General features: G+C 34.0%; 1 protein-coding gene across 6 annotated transcripts in view; it reads right to left on the bottom strand.

The window, feature by feature from the left end:
- Positions 1-21708, bottom strand: part of LOC115446312 (G protein-activated inward rectifier potassium channel 3) — a 44015-nt gene that overhangs the window by 6963 nt on the left and 15344 nt on the right. The window contains exons 2-4 of one of the 6 annotated variants that reach the window (XM_030172912.2): positions 21105-21639; positions 1952-2396; positions 862-1041 (exon numbers count right to left, since the gene is read on the bottom strand). In XM_030172912.2, coding sequence (XP_030028772.1) covers positions 862-1041; positions 1952-2396; positions 21105-21481 — 1002 coding nt within the window. In that variant the 5' untranslated portion in view covers positions 21482-21639. Of the gene's footprint in view, positions 1-461; positions 642-861; positions 1042-1951; positions 2397-3123; positions 3242-7158; positions 7748-21104; positions 21640-21708 lie in introns of those variants that run through there. The other 5 variants (XM_030172913.2, XM_037437790.1, XM_030172917.2 and 2 more) reach the window with 5 other exon arrangements.

Below are 21708 nucleotides of genomic sequence, written 5' to 3'. Positions count from 1 at the left end.
TTAATGAAAATAAAGGAAGGAAATGCTATTCCTTGCACGTCAGAGATTAAACTGGTCGACAATCTCTCAAACCTTATGGTAACTTAATTGACCATCAAAGATACTTGTTATTTTCTTAACGTTCAATCAAACTTTATAAATGTTGTTTACAGCATTTCAATCAGCCGTAATGTTTTAAACGACGTCATTTATACTTATGGAGTGTCACGTGGCATCACAATAGTCAATTCATGTAAGAGCGTAACTAGACTTATGAGCAATAAAAATAATTGAAGCTAGTACAAATATAAAAGCGTTTGATAAAAATAATGCAAAGGAATAACAAGCAAAGTTATATTGTCGAGTGTCCATAGATGGGTCACAACAAAATACAAACTAAACGAATGCTCACAAGCATTATTAATTTTTCATTAAACGGATGCACATTCACATTTATTAGAACATATTTTACAATGCAATACCTTTTTACGAATGATCTGAGCACGAACGTGCGCTTCCAATATGTGCGACTTGCGAATGTCTCCCACGCGGAATAGAAGGCAATACTCCCCGTCCCTCAAACAAATCACCGCGTTCCTTGAGAAAAGAAGCGTGGTGTTACGTTTTTTGGCCCTCGCCAACTTCGCGAATATAAGACCCACCTATGGACAAGACAGAAAAAATGTTTTGAAATAACAAATTCCAAAACTGTTGGCGTCGACATCTAAAAATGCTATCTACCGCCTATTTGGGTATTTCTAGATTTCGACACCCGCAAGTTAGAGAGTGGAGTCAGTGCGAACTCGAGTTAGACGGATGTTTATGCGTGCTGACTGAAATCCCCAATCACTAACCAGTCTCCGTTTTGTCGAGATATAATACCTTGCGGCGGATAATCTGTGCTCTTATATGGGCTTCGACAATATGTGATTTCCTCATGTCACCCACACGGAACATCAGGCACAGTTGTCCGTCTCGTAAGCAAATGACGGCGTTCCTCGAGTATAACAGGGTTTGAGCTCGTTTTTTTGGTCTAGAAAGCTTTGCGAAAACAATTCCCACCTAAAAGTTAAGAATTTATCTTGTACTAACTAATATGCTTAGGTTATATCCAGAAAAAAATACTGCAAATGAAATATTAATCTTAAAAAACTTTCATTCATCCTTACACTCAATTATCGTTTCGTTTATTTTCTTCCACCATATAAAATTTACATGTTTAGACGATTCACGTGATTGCGTTTTATTTGCAAAAAAAGAATGATTAAACCATGGAGTGGCATCATTTGCTTCGCAATTATTTTTCGGAGAACATCTGGCTGGACCGTATAGTACGTTACGTTAATACATTTGGCTACCTTCCAAATGTATTTTCATATTAAATTATCATATTAGCTTTGAAGCAGGAAGGTTTTTTGAGAGTTACGTATCAATATAACCCGCTAAACGTGAAATATGTGTATTGTCTTTTAACAATATCATATTGCAGCATTTAAGTCGATACGGGTAGTTACTTTTAAAGAGGCCAAGGGTAATACTCTATAGCGTTTTAATGGCAGAGAAATGATGGACAATAAACAGACCATTAGGCACAGCTACCGTATCTAAATACGTCTCTAACCTTTGAACAAATTTTTTGGGCCTCTTAATTGAACAAGGTATCAAACTGTGTACTTGAAAATATATGTTTAATGTTTGAAAAATATTATTCAAACGCTCTTTCATTTACTAATTTCCATCATGTTTTATGGGCTATAAAAAGTTAATTTGACGCTAAAGAAACATACATCAATTTGTTCAAATTGCATAATTGTATAACCTATTAGTTTCAAATATGAACTGTTTTTATTTGCGGTTATTAATAATCACAGCAAGAAATGTAGCTTCGTCACAAAAGAACCTACGTATAACAGATAAATAACTACACACATAAAAACGACACTGTAACATGCCATATAAAAATAGGTCTTACCATGAAAGCCTGAATAAATACTCCGACAATACTTTGTATGCACATAACAAATATAGCCTCGGGACATTCTTCATTAGTTGTTCTTGATCCATAACCAATTGTGTGTTGGGTCTCCACGGAGAATAGGAAACAGCCGGTGAAGGAGTTGACGTTATTGAGACAGGGGGTGAATGTTGTGTTTTCATTAGGACCGGGAGGGGTGAGGTCTCCGTGAGTGAAGATAATGAGCCACCAGATGAGGGCAAAGAGGAGCCAGGAGAGAATAAAGGAGAGCGCGAACACAAGCAGCGTCCAGCGCCACTGCGCATCCACGAGCGTGGTGAAGATGTCCTGAAGGTATCGGCGCCTGCGCTTGGCCACGTTCCATTGGACGACATTGCAGTCTCCGTGCTTGAAGATGACGCGCTTTCGAACGCGTCGCGCTGCGTAACGGGCTTGACGGTATCTGAAATGAAAATAAATGTTTCTTTATAATATGCAATAGCAACTTGTGGAATGGTAGTAATCTGGATTTTGTTATTTTGAACCAATACATACAATGCTAAGACACAACGTCTAATTACATTGCATATGAATACTACCTAAAGAATTACAGTAACTTAAACAATGATATCAGCGTCTAAATGAATGTAACGAACAAAAAAAAAAATTACATATCAACTTGTATTAATTTACAAACGAATAACATGACATCAATGTTTAATATAAAATCATCAAGCAAACATAAATTATGGCTATACGTTAAATATTAGCGATTTTTGTGTACAAATCGTTTGTTATGTTCAAGTGGAATCCGTCGACTAGGGTTTCATATACATGTGGGTATATCTTTGGATTGCATTCATTAATGTTTCTAGTATAGAAAAAGGAAATTAAGACTTTTATTAAAAATATATATTTGGAATATTATTATTATTTTATTCTTTGTTCAATTCCCCGTAAGCAGCCATTATTGCAGATTCTATGGTAAAAAAAGCTAAAATTTTCCATGAATGTTTAAGGTAAGTTTTCATATATTTTAGATATTATTAATTTCCCAATGAGATTTATTAATAAAGGATTTTTTTCTATAGATTTATGTTAGTAGCAGTGGTAATAAATAAACATAAATCTATTTAAACATTTTAATAATGTATTTGTTTGTAATGTTTACTAAGAAATAAGCTTTATACCTGATATTAGCACTCCGGGAAGCAAACAACATTTGCGTCAACACACATAAATTGCATTTACTTAGAATCAAATCCTGTTTCCAATTATCCATCTCACTTCATCGACTAAACAAACGACTACAAAATGTAAAAAAACACTAAACAATTATTATACCATCAACTCCAAAGTTATTTTTTACTGTTCAACTCCATTAAATATGAAGTAAACATCTTTTTATTGTCTAACTTTATTAAAAGATGAAGCGTTTTTTCAAATGTGCTACATTACCGCTATAGACGAGTGCGAGTTTGTTAAACACAACTCTTAATAAAATTCTGGAACACCATTCTGATAATATAGGCTTTTTAACAGATTACCTATCAGTCTATACACTTACTGCAGACTATCACTTACCAACCTGAGTGACCACTCAGCGATATCACGCAAAAGCTTTTTGTATTGAAACGAATTTTATCTCGTTGTACGTTTTTACATGTGGCAGACTGGCGTGAATGATATAGCAGTATATCATTCGGTTTTTTAACTCGGACGTCACGAATTAAATCGCACCACGTCTTAATTCGGAAACATATTGGAACGTCACAATTTATTTTACAACACTGAATCTCATTATAAAATATGCCGTAGACACTTATTAATAACACATTTAAAAATTTCCTGTATCTATATAAAAATGTGGATAGCCGTCACGCGTAGAAAAAAATCTTCAGTATAGGCGGTAGAATCATAATTTATAATACTCGAGATGTATTTATATACATATTTTGTTATGTCTACGTGGTGAATAGATATATTATGTAGGTAGACACTGTCTATTTTAAATCCTTCTTCGATGAAGATAATAAAAATGCAAATTTCAATATGCCGTACAATTAATTCTTTCATGGATTACATCATCCGTCGTGTAGAGAAATAGTGTATTATCTATAGTTTAAATAGAGGTCATAGCAAGTCCCATCCCTATTAATTATTCATGGAAATCTGTAGCGGTCCTTATCTGTAGGTCCTTAAGGATGAGTTTCTATTATATCCGATCGCGAAAATCTGCCGTACTGGTCCAATTTTAAAAATTATTTCTAAGAGGAGAGCACGTTTAATTTTTAATTTAAGAAACTAATTTATAACTCGAAAACGGCCGCTAGTGTAGGCGGAGCCGGGAGACCATCATAGTATTAATAATAGAGAGAAAGCGATACCCGCGCTGCGAATATAAAAATACATTCAGGTACTTAGTTAAGGTAACGACAAGCTATTTTAACAATGCAAGTTCAAGGAGTCTTATAAAGTGACTCATTAAAAGAAACCGTTTACAGCCTTGTTCCTTAATTATGTCTTTACAACAAAACAGTAAAATAGTAATGAGGTAAAACTTAAGGAAAACTATGTTTACAAAATAATTTCGTCTCAAAAATCACGTTTGTGTAATATTTTATCTTATTTCTAGGTAATTAGTGATTTAAAAAATGCAAGTACGGATGGAGCATCCAAAGTAATGTCAAATATAGAAAAAAATATGTTTTGGTATGCAAATAACCACAATAGTTAATAGCATCGAAGAACTCGTATTTTTATATAATAAGGTAAAACATTATATTCACAGGACAGCAAACTAGTTTTAAAATATTAGAATAGTTCACTCAAAACATTTATTTCTGTATAAATAATAAACTCATGTATGCAGATGCTATTAAATGATATCAATCACAGTTAAGGATCATCACGATTAATATATTATCACGTTTTATAGCAGCTGATCGTAAATAGATAGTACAAAGGTTAATCATCATAACTGCGTTTCCATAGTTGTTTATATGTTTTCTATGAGCTATGTGTCTAGACGAACATATTCGTAAAAATATTTTTTTCATTTATATTTGCATAGTAAGTAGGCTTAAGAGTCCATGATACTATACAGAAACCCAAAAATTAATTGGTCTGGGATCAAAAAGAAACAGGAATTTAAGTGAGTCATTTTCTTTACTCGAGTTAATGTTTAATTTAAAACGTAGATTGGATATTGCTCAATTAGTTATACATTTTGAAAACAAGTTAACAGAAATAAGTAATATAATATGCAGTAACTTAGCGAGGCAACTCCGATAAACGCTGGAAGTTACTGATACGTAAATATGTATGGTTCATCCGGTTCATCCTGATCCTACTAGAGAGGTCGAGAAAGATTAGTAACCTCTCGAATAGACGGCAAATAAAACAGCAAAACTAAATACTCGTAATATCAAGACGAAAGTGGAAACTTTATACGCAATTTATTTAACTAGACGGTAAAGTATGCAGCAAACTGGCGCCTGCACCAAGACGAGGTATTTGTTAAGACTTAATAATCAAGTCGCAATATAAATCGTACGAGTAAATGGCGTTAAGGAACGTACACGACACAATTGAAGCTTGAAATCAATTAATGATAATATCAATTCACGCACGAACATAATTATATAAGTTGACGATATACCAAGAAATATCCCTGAGAAGGAAATACCGTACAACACGTAAAACGCGTGGCAGCTTCAATTAACCAGCCACAGGATAATTTAATAAAACATTTATATACATCACCATGGTAATTTTGTGGGAAGGTAGTTTCACGAAGAAATTTAAATATTGCAGATGCTGGTCATGGTGTGAAATTTGAAACTCTACAATTTAAAGGTGTATTTGTATACTTAACATATCTCGAGTTTTTAATGAAATACAGAATATATTGCGATGCCGTTTAATGTTATGATTTGTTTATTCCACAAGTTGATACCAAAGGTTTCCAATGAAATAAATAAAATGTGCATTAAAAGTTTCATTGTTTGGTTCAATTGTTTCAACCTTGCAAACTTAATTTCCAAATTGAATAAATAAATTGTTGCAAGACCAAAGCCGTACATTAACTTCAAGAACTGACGAAGCACAATTTGGCAAGAGTAAGGTTCGTTTAACCTTATCCTTACCTGTCTACTTAATTCCGTTTCTTGAAAACGCGTATGAAATGATTTTCGACAATGGTCCATTTGTATTGTAATTTTGGATGGCCAACGCGTGAAAATATTTAACGGTTCAAACGCAGGGCCGCCTACTTGTGTGTACTGAATGACATCATTGCAGAGGCCGGCTGGATAAACCACTTCAGATAAGAAATAAAACGGCATTCTGGATTAAAATCCATTAGCTCTGAACTACATGGTACGGAAAGACCCTAATTTTATAATTTGGCCATATGAATGGACATTTGTCGTAACAAAATTAGGTTTCCCGTAACGTATCAAAATCGTTTTAGAAATGTAGGTTTGTTTGCTTGTAGTGTAGATTTCTTGCCACGAAGTTAATTCCTTTTGATAACAATCGTTTACCTGAAGCTAAAATTAAAATGCTTTTCAGCAGATATATGTTTGCCTACATATTTTAATACGGGCTCGCCAGAATGATCCGATTGCACCTGATAGTATGCGAAGTCAAGATGACATAGGGTGTCGACTGACAAGAGTTATTATCCCTCGCCAGCCGACTCAATTGTGCCGGCCCGTACATATCATATACTTGCGTACTAGTTTTCTGGATCAACAATGGGCATATAAAGTAAATTTATGTTCACTAAAGATATTACAAAATATAAAATATGACTGCAAAGTCGAAATTCATGGTCAATGTGTTTTTTTTTTAATATTCTGTATTGTGACATCTGTTAACTAATGCCAGAGTTAAAAATTCCGAGAAATCCTCGAATAGAAACGAATTAGCGATTTCGCTGTTGCCAAATATTTGGAGATGTTAGTCCGAGGTGAGGCCCCACGCATCCTACCTGGTTATCCCAATGACGTAATTTAATTCAATACGCAAATATTGTGAACTTGGGTACTCTAAAGTCGAGCACAAACAATAATATTTATTTTACAAATGTTATTGCATCTTATTTTTACAAGTCTAAATATTGAGTGGATGTTATCTGCGTCTCGGCCACATATAAAATCTATTTAAGTCGAAATGAACGCTACTGCTATAGTGTGTGGAGCTATTATTTCATGACTCACTTTTGTAATTCTTCTCTCCATGCTGATTCTGATGAATTTAGAGGTTTTCCAGTCATCAACATAGATACTTGACTTATACATCTTTTCAATCCCGACATTTTAGACAGTATATAATTCACTTTTGGTTTAGGTATTGTTTCTCGTTTATATCTATTTATTCAACTAAAATTACTTCAGAACTTGTCTTTGGTTAACTTCTTTGGAGTATCAGATCAGGAACCAGCGTATTCAGCGCTTCTGCTTAAAAATCTTACAATATAAAGTTATCACACAGTAAAATACTTTAGTTTCCTTCCGAATGCAATTTCACAACTATTACAAGATCGTCACAATTGGATCTTTTAACAAAACATTTATAAGGGATTCACTAAACACTTCCTTAATATCAAAGAGCAACACTACAAACTTCCGCAACATCATTTTTTACAGCTCCTTCCAATATTAACACTAGGGATAGTAATATAATAGTAAAAAATGTAATGACGACGCAAAGAAAATTGCGTGTCTTCCAATGCACAATGAACTTTCCACTCGGACCGAATGCAAAGGAAATTCGTCCAATACTGAAACGGACGGATGTTTAATGAAACAGATGCGAAGATGTTCACAAACAAACACTATAGCGGCAGTGTCCCGTGCCAACGTTGCCAGTGGCGCCGCGGCGCGTCGCGACGTCGCCTAATCTATTTTTTGAATAAAAAATCTCCTCTGTGCTGTCTATTTGCCATGCGATTATCGCACATGTGGATTTACTTGTATGTGCTTGTAAAAGTTTATGAGCAAACCAAGGATAAATATTTAGACTGTAGCCCCAGTGAATTAGGAATACTTAAAATTAAGACAGTATTATTTATATTCGACATTTATTGCACCATTTCGTTTCGCTGCATTTTAATTATCTGGCGTTGAATTTTTCTACATAATTTATTGACGACACGGCGATGACGCAATCCATGGTAAAAGGTAAATAGCCATGAGTAATCTTTTGGAGGTAAATAAAAAACGTTATCCTTATTGGTTTTTGGGTGTTGAAATATTTTTATCAAACTCAAAGCAATAGCAAATACATTAGCTGCTAAGCAATTGCTAACTGGTTTATATATTAATGCAAAATTTTACGACTGCTAGTACCGTTGGGCATGACCGATAAAGGCGTGAACATGCTGAGCCTTACGAGGAGAACCTTGGGTAAGTGCGGCCATAGAGCCCCGACGTAACAATGTATTACTATTCCGAAGGCTTCTAGAATTAAATTATTTATTACCTCTTCGCTAGGGATGCGTTTAGATACTAAATTATAATTTATAGACGTGAATATATTCTGGTGGCTTGTCACGTGAGTAGAAACGTGTTTATGTGGTCGGTTAGAAACAATAATGATTCAAAGAAATATATTCTAAAAGAAACACGAGAATATCTGCGGTTAGTACTTAAAATACCTTCTTTAATGTTGGTTCTTTTTTATTTATAATTCCATCTGTATTAGAAATTAACGTTTTTTATTATGATTGGAAAAAAACGAATGATTAAACCTTTATGCCAATAATAAGTATGGAAAGTTGTTTTTTATATTGACCTAATAAGAAATTTTAAGTAACTTTTTATGACTTCTTCAAAGCAACCTGAATCTACTTATTAATTCATATTTGCAAATTTTTTTATCTTTGCCAAACAATAAAAAGTTTTATTTGCGACTAAAATGTAAGGGACGGCGGGAATAGACAGGTAGTTGGCTATATTTATGTTAAATAATTTTATTGTAATACAATTAATAAATGAATAAAGTAAACGTAAATCACAATGCAACCGAGCTTAATAATATGCAAATTGTTTATAAGATAACAATCAATAGGTGTCAGGTGTGTTTTCCTTTTAAATCGTTCTTCCTTATTCTGCAATTAAATGTAATACATAGTGCATGCACTGAAAGTCTAAATCTAGAAAACATTTCTGATCAACCACCCGTGTTAGAAAGTGGCTTTACGTAATTCAGTGTATATTTCTTTTCAAACCTTCACTTGTACATTGTCAAAATAAATTAGCTGTTGAAAGTCTGGTATTGAGTAAGTGTCGAGAAATTTAACTAAGAAAAAATAATATACTATATAAACATTATGTAGATTTTACTTTTTGTCACTTTATTTTAAACTTCCTCTTGCACTTTAGTATAAATCACACTCATCATTGTATATTCATTGTAAAAAGGATTTTTGTACTCGAATTTTTAGGCTTTTTATCACATGGTAATTATGATCAAAACACCCGCAACACATTTTCCTCAAAATATATAAATTCCGAAGTCTACTCAAAACATTTACTTTAAAATGGGCGCCGAGATGTCTAATCCTCATTTCAGAAACGTCTATAAACAGTTTACATGATAGTATAGTATAACTAATAGTGTTCGTTTTATTGGTGGACTTCGCGCCATCTGCATGTAAATTCGACCTTGTGCAGGTGATGAAAGAGTTCGTTACCCGAATCGGTCACCCTCTGCCGTTTGCGTTGAAGAAAAACAGGTGTCACTAGTTTATTGTCTCCGACACCCATACTGCTAATGATGATAATTACAAATGTCACGCGAAAATGCTGTTTAATGTGCGTTAAAAGCGTTAGATGAATTTCATCTAGTCTCGTAAGATTAAGGTTGGAATTAAAAGAATGCACGCTACAAATTGATTTCTAAAAAAACTACGGGATGTAGGTATTTAACGATTAAAAAATAGGCAATCCAAAGAATTCGCTCCGCATTTTTCTATTATAGCTTCCTCATAACATTGCGTAATGTGCCCATTATTATTATACCACATGCCGATCATTAAACAAACTTCCCTTCACATCGTCATTGGAAGGTGCGCATAACTCAAAGCAATAGACGCGTTACTCGTAGACTGGACATAGCATGTCATTTTCCCAGTTTATTACGGTTTTATCATAGTTATACTGGTGGTAGGTCTCTCATATCTGAGGGTTCGCCTGGGTAGGTACCACCGCAATGTCTATTTCTGCTAAGCAGCAGTGTGTAGTCACTGTTGTGTTTCGGTTTAAAGGACATTGTAGCCAATGTAACTACTGGATATAATGAGACTTAACATCTCATGTCTCAGAATGGCGAGCGCAGTGGAATACCAAACAATATTTGGTAATTCAAGGTGTTGGATGGTGTTTCTACTATTTATGGGCGGGCGTATCACTTACCATCAGGCGATCGGCAAGACCTTCTCGTCATTTAAATCAATAAAAAAAAAGTTATTCATTGTCAAAATTAATATCGAAACAAATATCGCGAAGTCAGTTGGGTAATATTCAAAACGCCTTGCCATGTGTCGCCACACACGGCCAAAGCAGCGTATATGTGAATATTTTCAAGTCGATATAGCATTTTTAACCTATTTAAGAGTCATGCTTCATTGGCGCTAATGGCTTTTGAAACGAGAACTAATCGCGACAGAATTGAATATATCGAGGCTGTTGTGTACCGAGTATGAATAATGAAGGTAACATTGGAATTGACGAGAATATACCTCCGGGAAGTTGTCTTTGAAATAAATTTAAAACTAAGGTCAAAAAAATTATACGTTTTCAGTTCAGAAACGGCACTAATCATTACTCGTTCAATACCTACATATTCTAGTCAATTAGCAATTAACAGCACAAAGGAAATTCTTCATTTAAAAAAATATATTTTCTCATCCTTCAACACAATGTGCACTTCAGACTCGTAGACAATGGAACTCAAAAGATTTTATATAAATAAATTAATTCAGTGTTTTTTTTTTACATTCATATATCTACAATTTTTGTCATGAATATTAGTTTGATATTATTAAAAAAATGGCCTGACTTTATAATCAGCAGCCTTGTCATCTTCATTTTGTACGTTGGTTTACTAATGCCAAACAGTTGAAGGAAACTTCCAAATGATTTGTAAATATGTATCTCTAATGCCAGAGATCAAAGTGCCATGTATCTATTGGAAAAACCTAATGTCTAATTTTTATATCTCATGTTAATGTTATGTCCTTTATTGATGTGTCTATCTCTCTTCCTCTTATAACAATCAGTATAGTTTTTTATTCACTGCTACCTAGAAATCAATAGCAGTAATACAACTTCAAAAAACTTGTATAAATAATGGCATTTATTGTCTTTCTTAGCAACCCACGCCCAAATGTTGTAATTTGGGATTAATATAATTTCTTGGAAAATGATTGGCATTTGGTTTGCGGTTCAATAAGAGGTTAGAAAATTTAAGCAAATCTTATACTAAATGACAATATTAGCTAATAATAATGAAAATCTAGAAAATGAATACGTTGCTTTTTACATAAAATTATATTCATTTTGGTCGTATAGGATTTCAATTTACAGTTATATGGTTAAAGTTGTTTTAAAAAACCATGCTATTTGGTTTCTCATTCCCCTGTAGGCAAAAATAAACTTTCAGAGACTGTCTGCCATTATATTGTAGATATCGGCTAATAATATGAGTATGATTTCCGTTTTTTTTATTTTTGACAAAGACCTGACATTAGATCACTTGAACTTCGTTCTCAATGAAATAAAACGGTTACTGTTGCCAAGTCGTCGTGTCTGGTGACACGTCAGTCGGAAATAGCAGTTCATGATCTCACTATCGTTTTTCAACCAAGCGAAAATGGCTAGAGAATTTAATAGTCTTGCTACTCACAGCTAGATGGCATTATTATGGAATCTCACTAATTAAAACTTATTAAAACCACTTAATTGAATTGAACAGGTATAAAAAATTTATTAACTACTTGCATGTGAAAATGAAAAATTGACAATTAAACTGTAGATTTTATTGAAGCGTGGGGACAAAAGATAAAACAGACCCAGAACAGCATACAGCACACAATTTATAAGTCATTTTGATACATTTTCGAAAGGATCCCCGTTTAGCTTACGTGGGCGAAGCCATGGTCAAAGCTATTATAATTTGACCAATGACCAGCTCACACACGTTTATAGGAATACCGTTGGGAGGTATAATGCGATTTTATATGACGCTTTTCTGAATGACGCAAATGATAAAGTAAAAAATGTTCCAAGATTTTCTTTCCAAGAAAAGCCGTACTTCCTCGTGTAGATATTAAGATCTGCTTTAAATCAAATTACAATGTATCCTATTAATATTACAAGTATGAAAGTTTGTGAATATATCACATTATGTTTATTAGGAGTGGAATAATATGTACCAAATCAAATGTGGTTGGCTTGTCCAACTTTTGAACGAAAGGTGTTTTTAGAAACTTTGTGTCATTTTTATTCTTACAGGAATATAGATAGAAAGGGTACAGAAGCGAACAGTGCAGAACATCATCATCTTTAGTGTATATTTTAGTCCACTGGTGGATATAACCCTCGTCCATTTTATTCTTACAGGAATATAGATAAAAAGGGTGCAGAAGCGAACAGTGCAGAACTCATCATCATCATCTTCAGTGTATATTTTGATCCACTGGTGACCATAAGCCTCGTCCAATACGGGCCATTTCACCCAGTCTTCGGATAAAAGTGGACGACTCCAACTCACACTTAGCCGATTATATATAACATGTCTCACATAAATATAACATTTGATACGGGTTCATTTTCAAAAATCTACATTACGTGTAATAGGAACTTGAACTTTTTCCCACACCCAGGTTGACAGATTAACGAGAAAAGTTTTGTTCGCCACCCGACCGATAATGACCGCACGTTTATTTTTAACATACTGAAATGTTCTTGGTACTGCTTCCAAAAAGTTCAAGACGGCCTTCGCAGAACAGACGTTTGCGGATTTTGGCGCCAGAATTAATTTGATTTTCCTATATCGAAAGAAATTCTCATGCAGGATGCTGATTCGCTTGTACTTGGCATTGTTCCTTGTGGTGCCACGGTCAGCCCTTTTGTTTTCCACCTTGACATTAGAATACAAAAATGCCAGCATTGGCCCGCATGTTTTCCTTGCGTGCCAATTTGCAGTTTAATACATTATGGTTTGATTGCATTTTCTTTTATGATCAATAACTGTAGAATACCTAAGCATATTCATCTTTTTACTGGCTGTAGTTTTTGCTTCATTATAACATGACCGAATAAACAGGCGTAGGTACAGAACAAAAAATACAGAACGTTAACGTTTGGAAGATCGTTAGGTCAACGTCTCTTCCGAACTGGTTCCGAAACACGATTCACGTTAGATCTCAAAAAAATATCAAAGTATCGAAAATTGGATAAAAACAACCTTAGGTAGATGTATGATTTAAAATCATTGTGTTTTGATAAATTGGTTTGAATGGAAAATTTTAGGATCGCAAGCGTCTCGAAATATGTTATATACCAATTACGTAGCGGGAAAAAGTATTTGACCGCATCGTTTTTAATTAACTTCTTAACTAGCGTCCTATGTTTGATATAGACTGTCACAAGAGGGCGCCAGTGGCGTCTACGGCTCGTGATTTTTTGCCAACCGCCTACGTGAACGGTCGTTCCATTTGGCTGACAGACTTAACACTATTGCTTAAACGTACTCTTCACTGTAGATCTCTGTACCTCAGAACACTTTTAACGTATTCGAGAATGCTATTGTCTAATAAATTATTATTAGATACTCAACGTCAGTAACTACAGTAGAGATTTTTTCACAGTTAAACAACGCTGAATTTTGAGTTCAGGACGATTTAGATCTCCTTTAATCGAACAGGGATTTTTCAATATTTTTGATCCTTTAATTATTCCATAAATGATGTATTGTTTATATAGAACTGTCTACATTTGTTTCAATACGAGTAAATATTTAATCAGAATTAATGTCAATATTTTAATCAATCAAAAGTAAAATCCGAACAAAATACATCTGCACGCCGCGTCAATTAAACGATTACACGTGATTTACATAGAACAGAGTGAAATAAATTCAATGAACAACGTCTGTGACTCAAACGTTACATAACTATTACTAGTATCTACTATACAATGTTACCTAATATATTTATATTAGACTCACGCCAAGTTTCATTTTACATTATAAGTTTGTGCGTTCATGAAAAATTAAAGTATGTCTCGTTTGAAAATTGGGTACTATTCGCATAGAGATATGTACATATGTCTGAACTCCATACCAATATGTAGGTATATTCATAATATATTATGTGATAATGTCATATTAGCGGGATTTTTGTTGCACTGCTGCGAAAGCGAGTAATAATATAATATCGAATTATTTTTATTAAAGTTATCAGTATGCTCGCATCACGATGTCAGTTACCTAACATGTTTCAGAAAAATTATAATCATCCTCCAATATTCTCTCAGGGGCAGAACCGGTTCCTTGTATATATCCTAGGTTCTAGGATATAATTACCACCGCATGGACGTCATTTTCACCACCGTTTCCATTAACAAAGATGACGTCATGACCAGCGACTACACGTCAAACTGCAGGCCTCCCCTTTCCATAAGTGGGCAGACCCACCGTGATTCATCTGGGTGGGTGGAAAAATTAACACTACAATTTATATTTATTGAATAGCTGCTTATGCTCGCGGCTCCGCCCGCAGTAAATAGTATTTCCGGGACCAAAAGTAGCCTATACCGTTCCATGGTCTCGAAATATCTTCATACCACAATTCACCGAAATCGGTTCAGTGGTTCAGTCGGGAAAGAGTAACTTTACTAACCGTGAAAGCGTATATTTACTTTCGCATTTACAATATAAATATGAGTGTCATCGGTATAACCCTATATTTAAACCACAGAATCTCGTAATAAAAGGAATATCATATCGGTCATGATTCTAAAGCAATATAACATAAGGATTTTATAATGATGTTGGCCAAAGACTATCATATTGTTTTTTTTTATTTGACAGCGCAAGCACGTTAGTACAAGTATTGATGCTATAGTTTATTAAATGTTCTATGATTTTTTGAATCAATTTTATATGCGAAAATTATTCTTTGTCTATTGTCCCACGCCTTCAGTTATAAATTCCTTTCTTAGTGACAATAGGCCATTACGTAGAAAATGATCAATTCAATCAGTCATTTTCGAGAACGACTTAGATATTCTATAGGCATTAAAGCTACGTGATGTGGGCATGGACCACGCTCCAGATGCGAAGCGTATTTTAGAATGCATAGACTGTAAAAGCTAATCAATATGGTTGATCAAATAGGTTTAAATCATCCATGAAGCTATAAATCGTATTGACTTGCGGAATGTGTTAATAACAATAAATAATTCAGTCAGCCGTTCCATTTACAGTATTTTTAAGATTTGCAATATAAAATTAAGGACTAATAAACACCTTGATTTTCTAGGCGACCTGGTTAAAACACTAAAAACTGGTGTACTCTAAGCATAAATATTTTATACACCTAATGGTTTATGTACGGTTTCCTTAACGGGCTGAAATGTTATTCTTTAAAATTTTAGTTACAAATTCACACCTCCATTTACATTTAACAAGTACTAAGTGGCCTGCAGACGACAATCGTGTTAAAACGACATAGTTTCTATGCTTATGACTAATCCTTCCCCCGCAAGTGTGCCCATTTTCAAATAGGGGTAAGTCGGTCACTGGTAGGTGGTACCTGGTCGCTTTCTACAAACACTAAACTGAATTTCGAACATCAGGTTTCTCTTTGCAAAAAAATCAAACGTTTTATATTGTGACGGTTGGTAGATTTTGGCTAATTGGTTGGTAATGTTTATAACGACTTACTATTAATTAATTTTAATGAGGGTTTGTGACGGAGATTTTAATCTACTCTGTATGAACATTTAATTGATTTATTTTTTTATGTTATTCATTAAAACTGTAGTTAAATAGAAAACATTATATTTGGGATAGAATCAATAAACGGGCGAAGCAATATAAAACTAAATTTACGCGACCATTTCTTATATAAATTTTCGTAGTTTGTACCGCAAACAAGTTATTTCTATACAATATGTCGACAAGGTATCCCAATATTTCCTCACGCACCTTCAATACCATTTACAACCGTATGGCACACGTCCGGCGATAATAGTTGCTGGCGATGAAAGATTTTTCCCAACAAAGAATATTTTGCCCCCGTAAAGAAGATTTATGCACGTATACATAAACAGATAATGTTTAGAGATCTTATAAATTGAACGCACAAAGAAGCACTATAAGTACTCACGAACAATAATTAAGATTCCGAAAAAACATGATTCTTAAGCATGTGTTAAGTAGGTAAAGCTTACCAGTTAACCATGACCATCATAGGCAATAGAAACCACAGCAAATACGTACCGATATCAAATATGCCTACAAGATAATATATTCAAACATATTCCTCGTAAAAATATCTTGATTTCTAATAAATGTCATCTCGGGATACTATGGGTTTTCTTTATGAATCAGTTCATGATTATGAGCCAAAAATAATGATATAAAGTTTTTTGCGTGCAATAGAACTATATGAGTCAGCATCACTCATCTGTACATGTTTTATGGCGCCTGCAACGTATTACTATGATTAATTCTATGAAATCACCTTAATATATTATTTTATTAATATCTATTAACTACAAACAAAGCCTTTTGGGTTCATTTTTAGTTTTGATTAACCAAGGAATGAGGTTTAAAAATTGTGTTGCGTTCAAAAAAAAATAAATTTTAAGTGGTCACGTAAATTTTTATTGAGAAGTCAATGTTTTTTAATAGAATAAAGTAAATTATTGGAAACATCACAATGTCCTATTAGTTGCCGCGCAAACGCAGTTGATTTGTTGCCAAGAATCATTGTACTAATATCAAACTGAAAGTCGATGCAACAAGTTCAGCAACAGGCAATTTTGTTTTATTGTAATGTTTCGCAACTTGTTGACAGCATACCAAAGCTACGCAAAGCCTTAGAAACCTGTTATTTGTTTGTATGCAACTTTATTATTAGATCTACATTGAACAAACTTATCGAACATATTAAAATGTTTTATGCATTTGTCACTAATCGTTTCTTCTTTAATTACTTAAATATTTTTTATGTATATGTATTTAATATTTTGCTAGCAGGTTATGAAATAAATAAAACATACTAAAGGTTGTCCAGTGGCTGAAATTCGACAGCCGAATTAATATATTTGTAACCCATATTATACATAGTTTATATTTTTGTACGCTCTCTCACCATATAAATTTTAAATGTGTCAAATTTCATACTCTTCCGTCGTCGTAATTTTCGTAAAATATGGTATAAAAAGACAAAGTACAAAGTTTTGCATTACGTAAAATATAGATAATATATGTATAAGTTAAATATTATGAAGTCTTACTAAACAATGTTAATGAATCAAACAAATAAAAATTGACGTTTTACTATCCTTGAAGTCAAGAACACACTTAGTTATTTTGTATTTTCCCAAACATAGGTAACTAAGGTACTGATTATAAGGCAAGATAATCTAACGAGTATTTGAAATTACTTGGAAACCGTTAAACAATTTTATTTTTCACTGTAACAAAACAAGTCTGCAATGTTTTGTTTCATACAAATTACAATGTTAGTAAGACCTTTTTACACTTATTTGTGCAGGTGAACAACTGAGCGTCATCGTTTCGTAATGGTGCGTCATTTTGCTTTTAGTCAAGACCTTTTAATGTTTTGCGAAAACGTAAACACTAAACAAAACGTTACGATTGTGACTTGCGATGCTAATTTTACGCATACAATCGTGAAAAAGAGCTAAAAACGGTTTTAAAACGTTATGTCACGTTTGATGTAGACACAAATCTATGGACGGACATGACTAAATAAAATGAAAAATCTCGTTGCAGACGATAAAACACGCAAATGTTTATAATTAAACAAACATTTATAGGTTATAAAAGACACGTGGAAACCATCCACGTGTTGATATAATATTTTTATTAAATGTTTTCGGTGTCACGAATGATAAGACTCAAGTGCATTGCTCCTTCTGGCACAAATGTACGAATATATTCTTAGTATTCATTCAATTCATAATTAAGTATTTGTAGCAGGGAAGTGCTGTATTTCAATCTGGTTTAATGTCCTGACCTAAAATTATTGGTATTGACAAAAGCTGGCATAATTTAACGTGGCTTCCGTCACGATCCAGTCTTACAGAATGAAAATAAACATGTCATGAAACGAAACGTATTGAACATTGTAAAAGCTGTAGAAATGGAAATCGCGGTCAGGCGTGCGTTTAAACCGGGAGATAAGGCACAACACAGTACTAGGAAACCGATACAATTCTTGTTTGTGATGTATTCGCCAAGTAAGTCGCGAACTCAATTTGAATTCCAGTATTTCATTATTTTTTATTAATTCGGACTAGTTTATTGTAACGGTTATTGAAAACGGTTTCCTAGTTTCTAACATGCAAGACTGTTTCAATTATTCTCCTTGCATCAGAACTCTAAATTATTCAGTACACATACGCTATTAATTTTCCTTCCTATGGAGAAATGATTCCAAGAAAATTATAAGAAAGGATTTGCGATGTAAATTATTTACCTCATTCAGTCTTAATTTAAACAATCACCTTGAAATTTATTTCGATCACTGATTATTCCATTTTTGATAATCCTTGAGGATTTCATGAATATTTACTTAGGAAACAATTAACTTTATGAAATTAAACAAAAGTAGAACGCATTAGTTGGAATTTAACAAAACCATCAGATAATGCCAATTGCCAATAACGTGGCACAACGGGGGACTGTTCGTTTATCGATTGCAAACATCGACGTGTGCGCATCACACAATGAAAAATTCACGCATACAAAAATAAATTCAATGTACTGATAGAGCATCACGTTCGGTGTAAAGGAAGTGAATGGCCTCGCGACGTTCTTGGTACAATCGTGCACTGAATCCGTATATTGCTGTAAAATGTAAGTGGACAATTTATAGGATACGTTTTTTAGAGCAACCTCAAAAAACTCTGATGATGCAAACGGCGGTAAATCTCTAATCGTAATTGGTACGATGACTCTTTAACGTTTACTAATTAAACTCCTGTTTATGTTTTGTTTGTTTGAAGATTCATGGCAAACTCAGAAGAGTGCCAATGAATCTTCAAACATATCTAGTAGAATAGTATTTCTTGATTATTTCAATGTTATTTATTTTCGTCATATACTAAGGCGTCATGCAGACACTATTAGCAACTAATGTTGAAGTCGTAAGTTGCTGAAGCAAGAACTTAATGTAGTGTTTCTCGGTAACAAGTTGACAGTTTTTGGGCGGCGCCTAAAGATCAATATGTAAAAAAATCGAAGCTATTTTATGTTTGATGTTATAATCATTTATTTTTATTTTGTTTCCGATTATTAAACTTTTGGTGAATAGATAATTCTTTAATTAGCCAAATGAAGATGAAGCCATAAAATTTACAAGGTTTTAATTTGACCTGATCTTCAATATAAACAACAACGTTATGACGTTCAATGTCATTTCTTACTTTGTTTAATAGCACCTAATGGCATAAATTATCTTAACTTTATTTTATGGCAAATTAACTTACTTTACGAAGGTACTGTTGATATATATTGTCAACTGTACCTATATAAAGTTCATAAAATAAATGAATGGACGTTATTATATAACAAGATAGGCTTTGATGTCTTAATGTAGTCATAAAAAAAGTTTATTACGATTCAAATACTGTTTACAGGAAACTATTAAAAACATTGGATGAAATAATTCGCCGAAAGCTGATTTTTTATTTTTATTCTTGCATATTACTTTTACGTAGAAATGTAGTTAAATATATTACTTAGTGAAAATGTACTTATACAAGTCATTAAATAATAGTTGCCCACTACCAAGGAGTACACGTTCAGTGTTCACGCTTCACTACTCGCCATTCGTTTTCCGTCCTCCGTATGGATGATGTCATTCACGAAGGTATATATATCAGCTCTTCAGACATCAAAATATATATTCTTCCATAAAAAATATACTCTAATTTCTTTGTTTTTGTACAATACCGGAACGAAAATTTATTAACACAATTTTACTTTGTCTAAATTAAATTTTAATTTCCATCGCAAATCAAACGAAATGAAGTTATAGTTATTGTGTCATAGCACAAAGAAGCTTATATATAAATTGCATTTTCAAGAAAAATATGCTAATAAATGACGAAATGAATGGAGGACTGTCGATGGGTTCGTTTGGTCCTGAGGACACAAACCGGATCGTCACTGGCCTATTCATTGTTCAAGTATTGTTTCGGCTAATGTCTAGCCCGGCGCCGAGTTTCCTGTAAATCATTGCTATTCGTATAAGGACGTCCGCTTCCTCTGTGCACAATTTTGCATATGATGAGAAAGTACATCTTTTGTTACGGATCCAGTCGTTTGCCAACGGAAGACTCTATTTGGCTTTGATTTACGCATATCTATTACTGACTAATTGTTAAGGATTAAAGGGATTAATGATGCTTTAACGACATGCAACTATTCTCTATAAAATATACAATAAGAAGAACAAGGTTAAGAGTCTATACCAAGTTTATGTCAATACTTGAATTGTAAAAGCAATAAAACGCGAAACCTCGTGCAATTGATAGCCCGAAGGTTGGAAATAAACGAGACAGCTATTGATTATATAACATGGTAATTACACCGCAGCCGATGGAGAACTAATAAACATCGACGAAGCCATCGAGACGCCACTCGGTCTTGACCTATGGATTTTCTAATGAAAATTCCTACATCGAATCGTCTGGTACGCGTGACCTAATACATTATAAATTAAAACGATTCTACTTTGTCGCCTAACAATTATGCACGAGGTCATTACGAGTTCATCTAGGTCTCCTACTTATAGTTACTTGTTCCTGTTTGTTAATTAAGTTCCAATGTCATGCGATATCCATTATTATACTAAACACCTATAAATTCAGATATTTAAAATTGACTAGCAACTCACCTAAGGAGAAGGTTGAGGGAACTATCATTCCTGGTCGTTGGCACATCCTTAACACTAGAAGGTTCGCTCCGAACGCCTCGAAGGGAGAGTCGCAGTTGCCGTGGAATGGAACTGAGGAGGCCGTTGCTGCTGTTTCGACGCTGGTTGAGGCTCTTGGAGCGCGTCAACTTGTTAGCTTCCAAGTCCACGACTCGCGGATGCGGAGACACTTCCTCCCCGCTTCTCGAGATCGTAGTACTCGACGCGTTAGTCTTTATTATAGTGGGCACAGCAGTTTTAACTTCATCCAACAGTTTTTCCCAAGGCGACGCGAGATCCTCCTCCGATATCGTCTCGAAACTCCTCGGACCGACCGACGACGAGGTCTTGTCTGACATCTTGGTTCACGAAAGGCAAAAGGGTAAGCAACGGAACGTAGCACTACAGACACCTACAGGGCACTTCGTCACTTTGGATTTTTAGTTTCTTGACAACACTTCACTCTTATCATAATATCCATTTGTAAATCATAATGTTTGGGGTAAAAATGTTGACACTGAAACAAAAGAAAATGTATGTCATGACTTATTGTCTGCCGATTTACTTAAAAATCTTAACGGTTAAT

This window comes from Manduca sexta, chromosome 12 (genome assembly GCF_014839805.1).
Source record: "Manduca sexta isolate Smith_Timp_Sample1 chromosome 12, JHU_Msex_v1.0, whole genome shotgun sequence".
Classification (NCBI taxonomy): domain Eukaryota; kingdom Metazoa; phylum Arthropoda; class Insecta; order Lepidoptera; family Sphingidae; genus Manduca; species Manduca sexta.
Note: the sequence above shows the minus strand (reverse complement) of the source record. Positions and strands in the feature narration are given on the sequence as shown.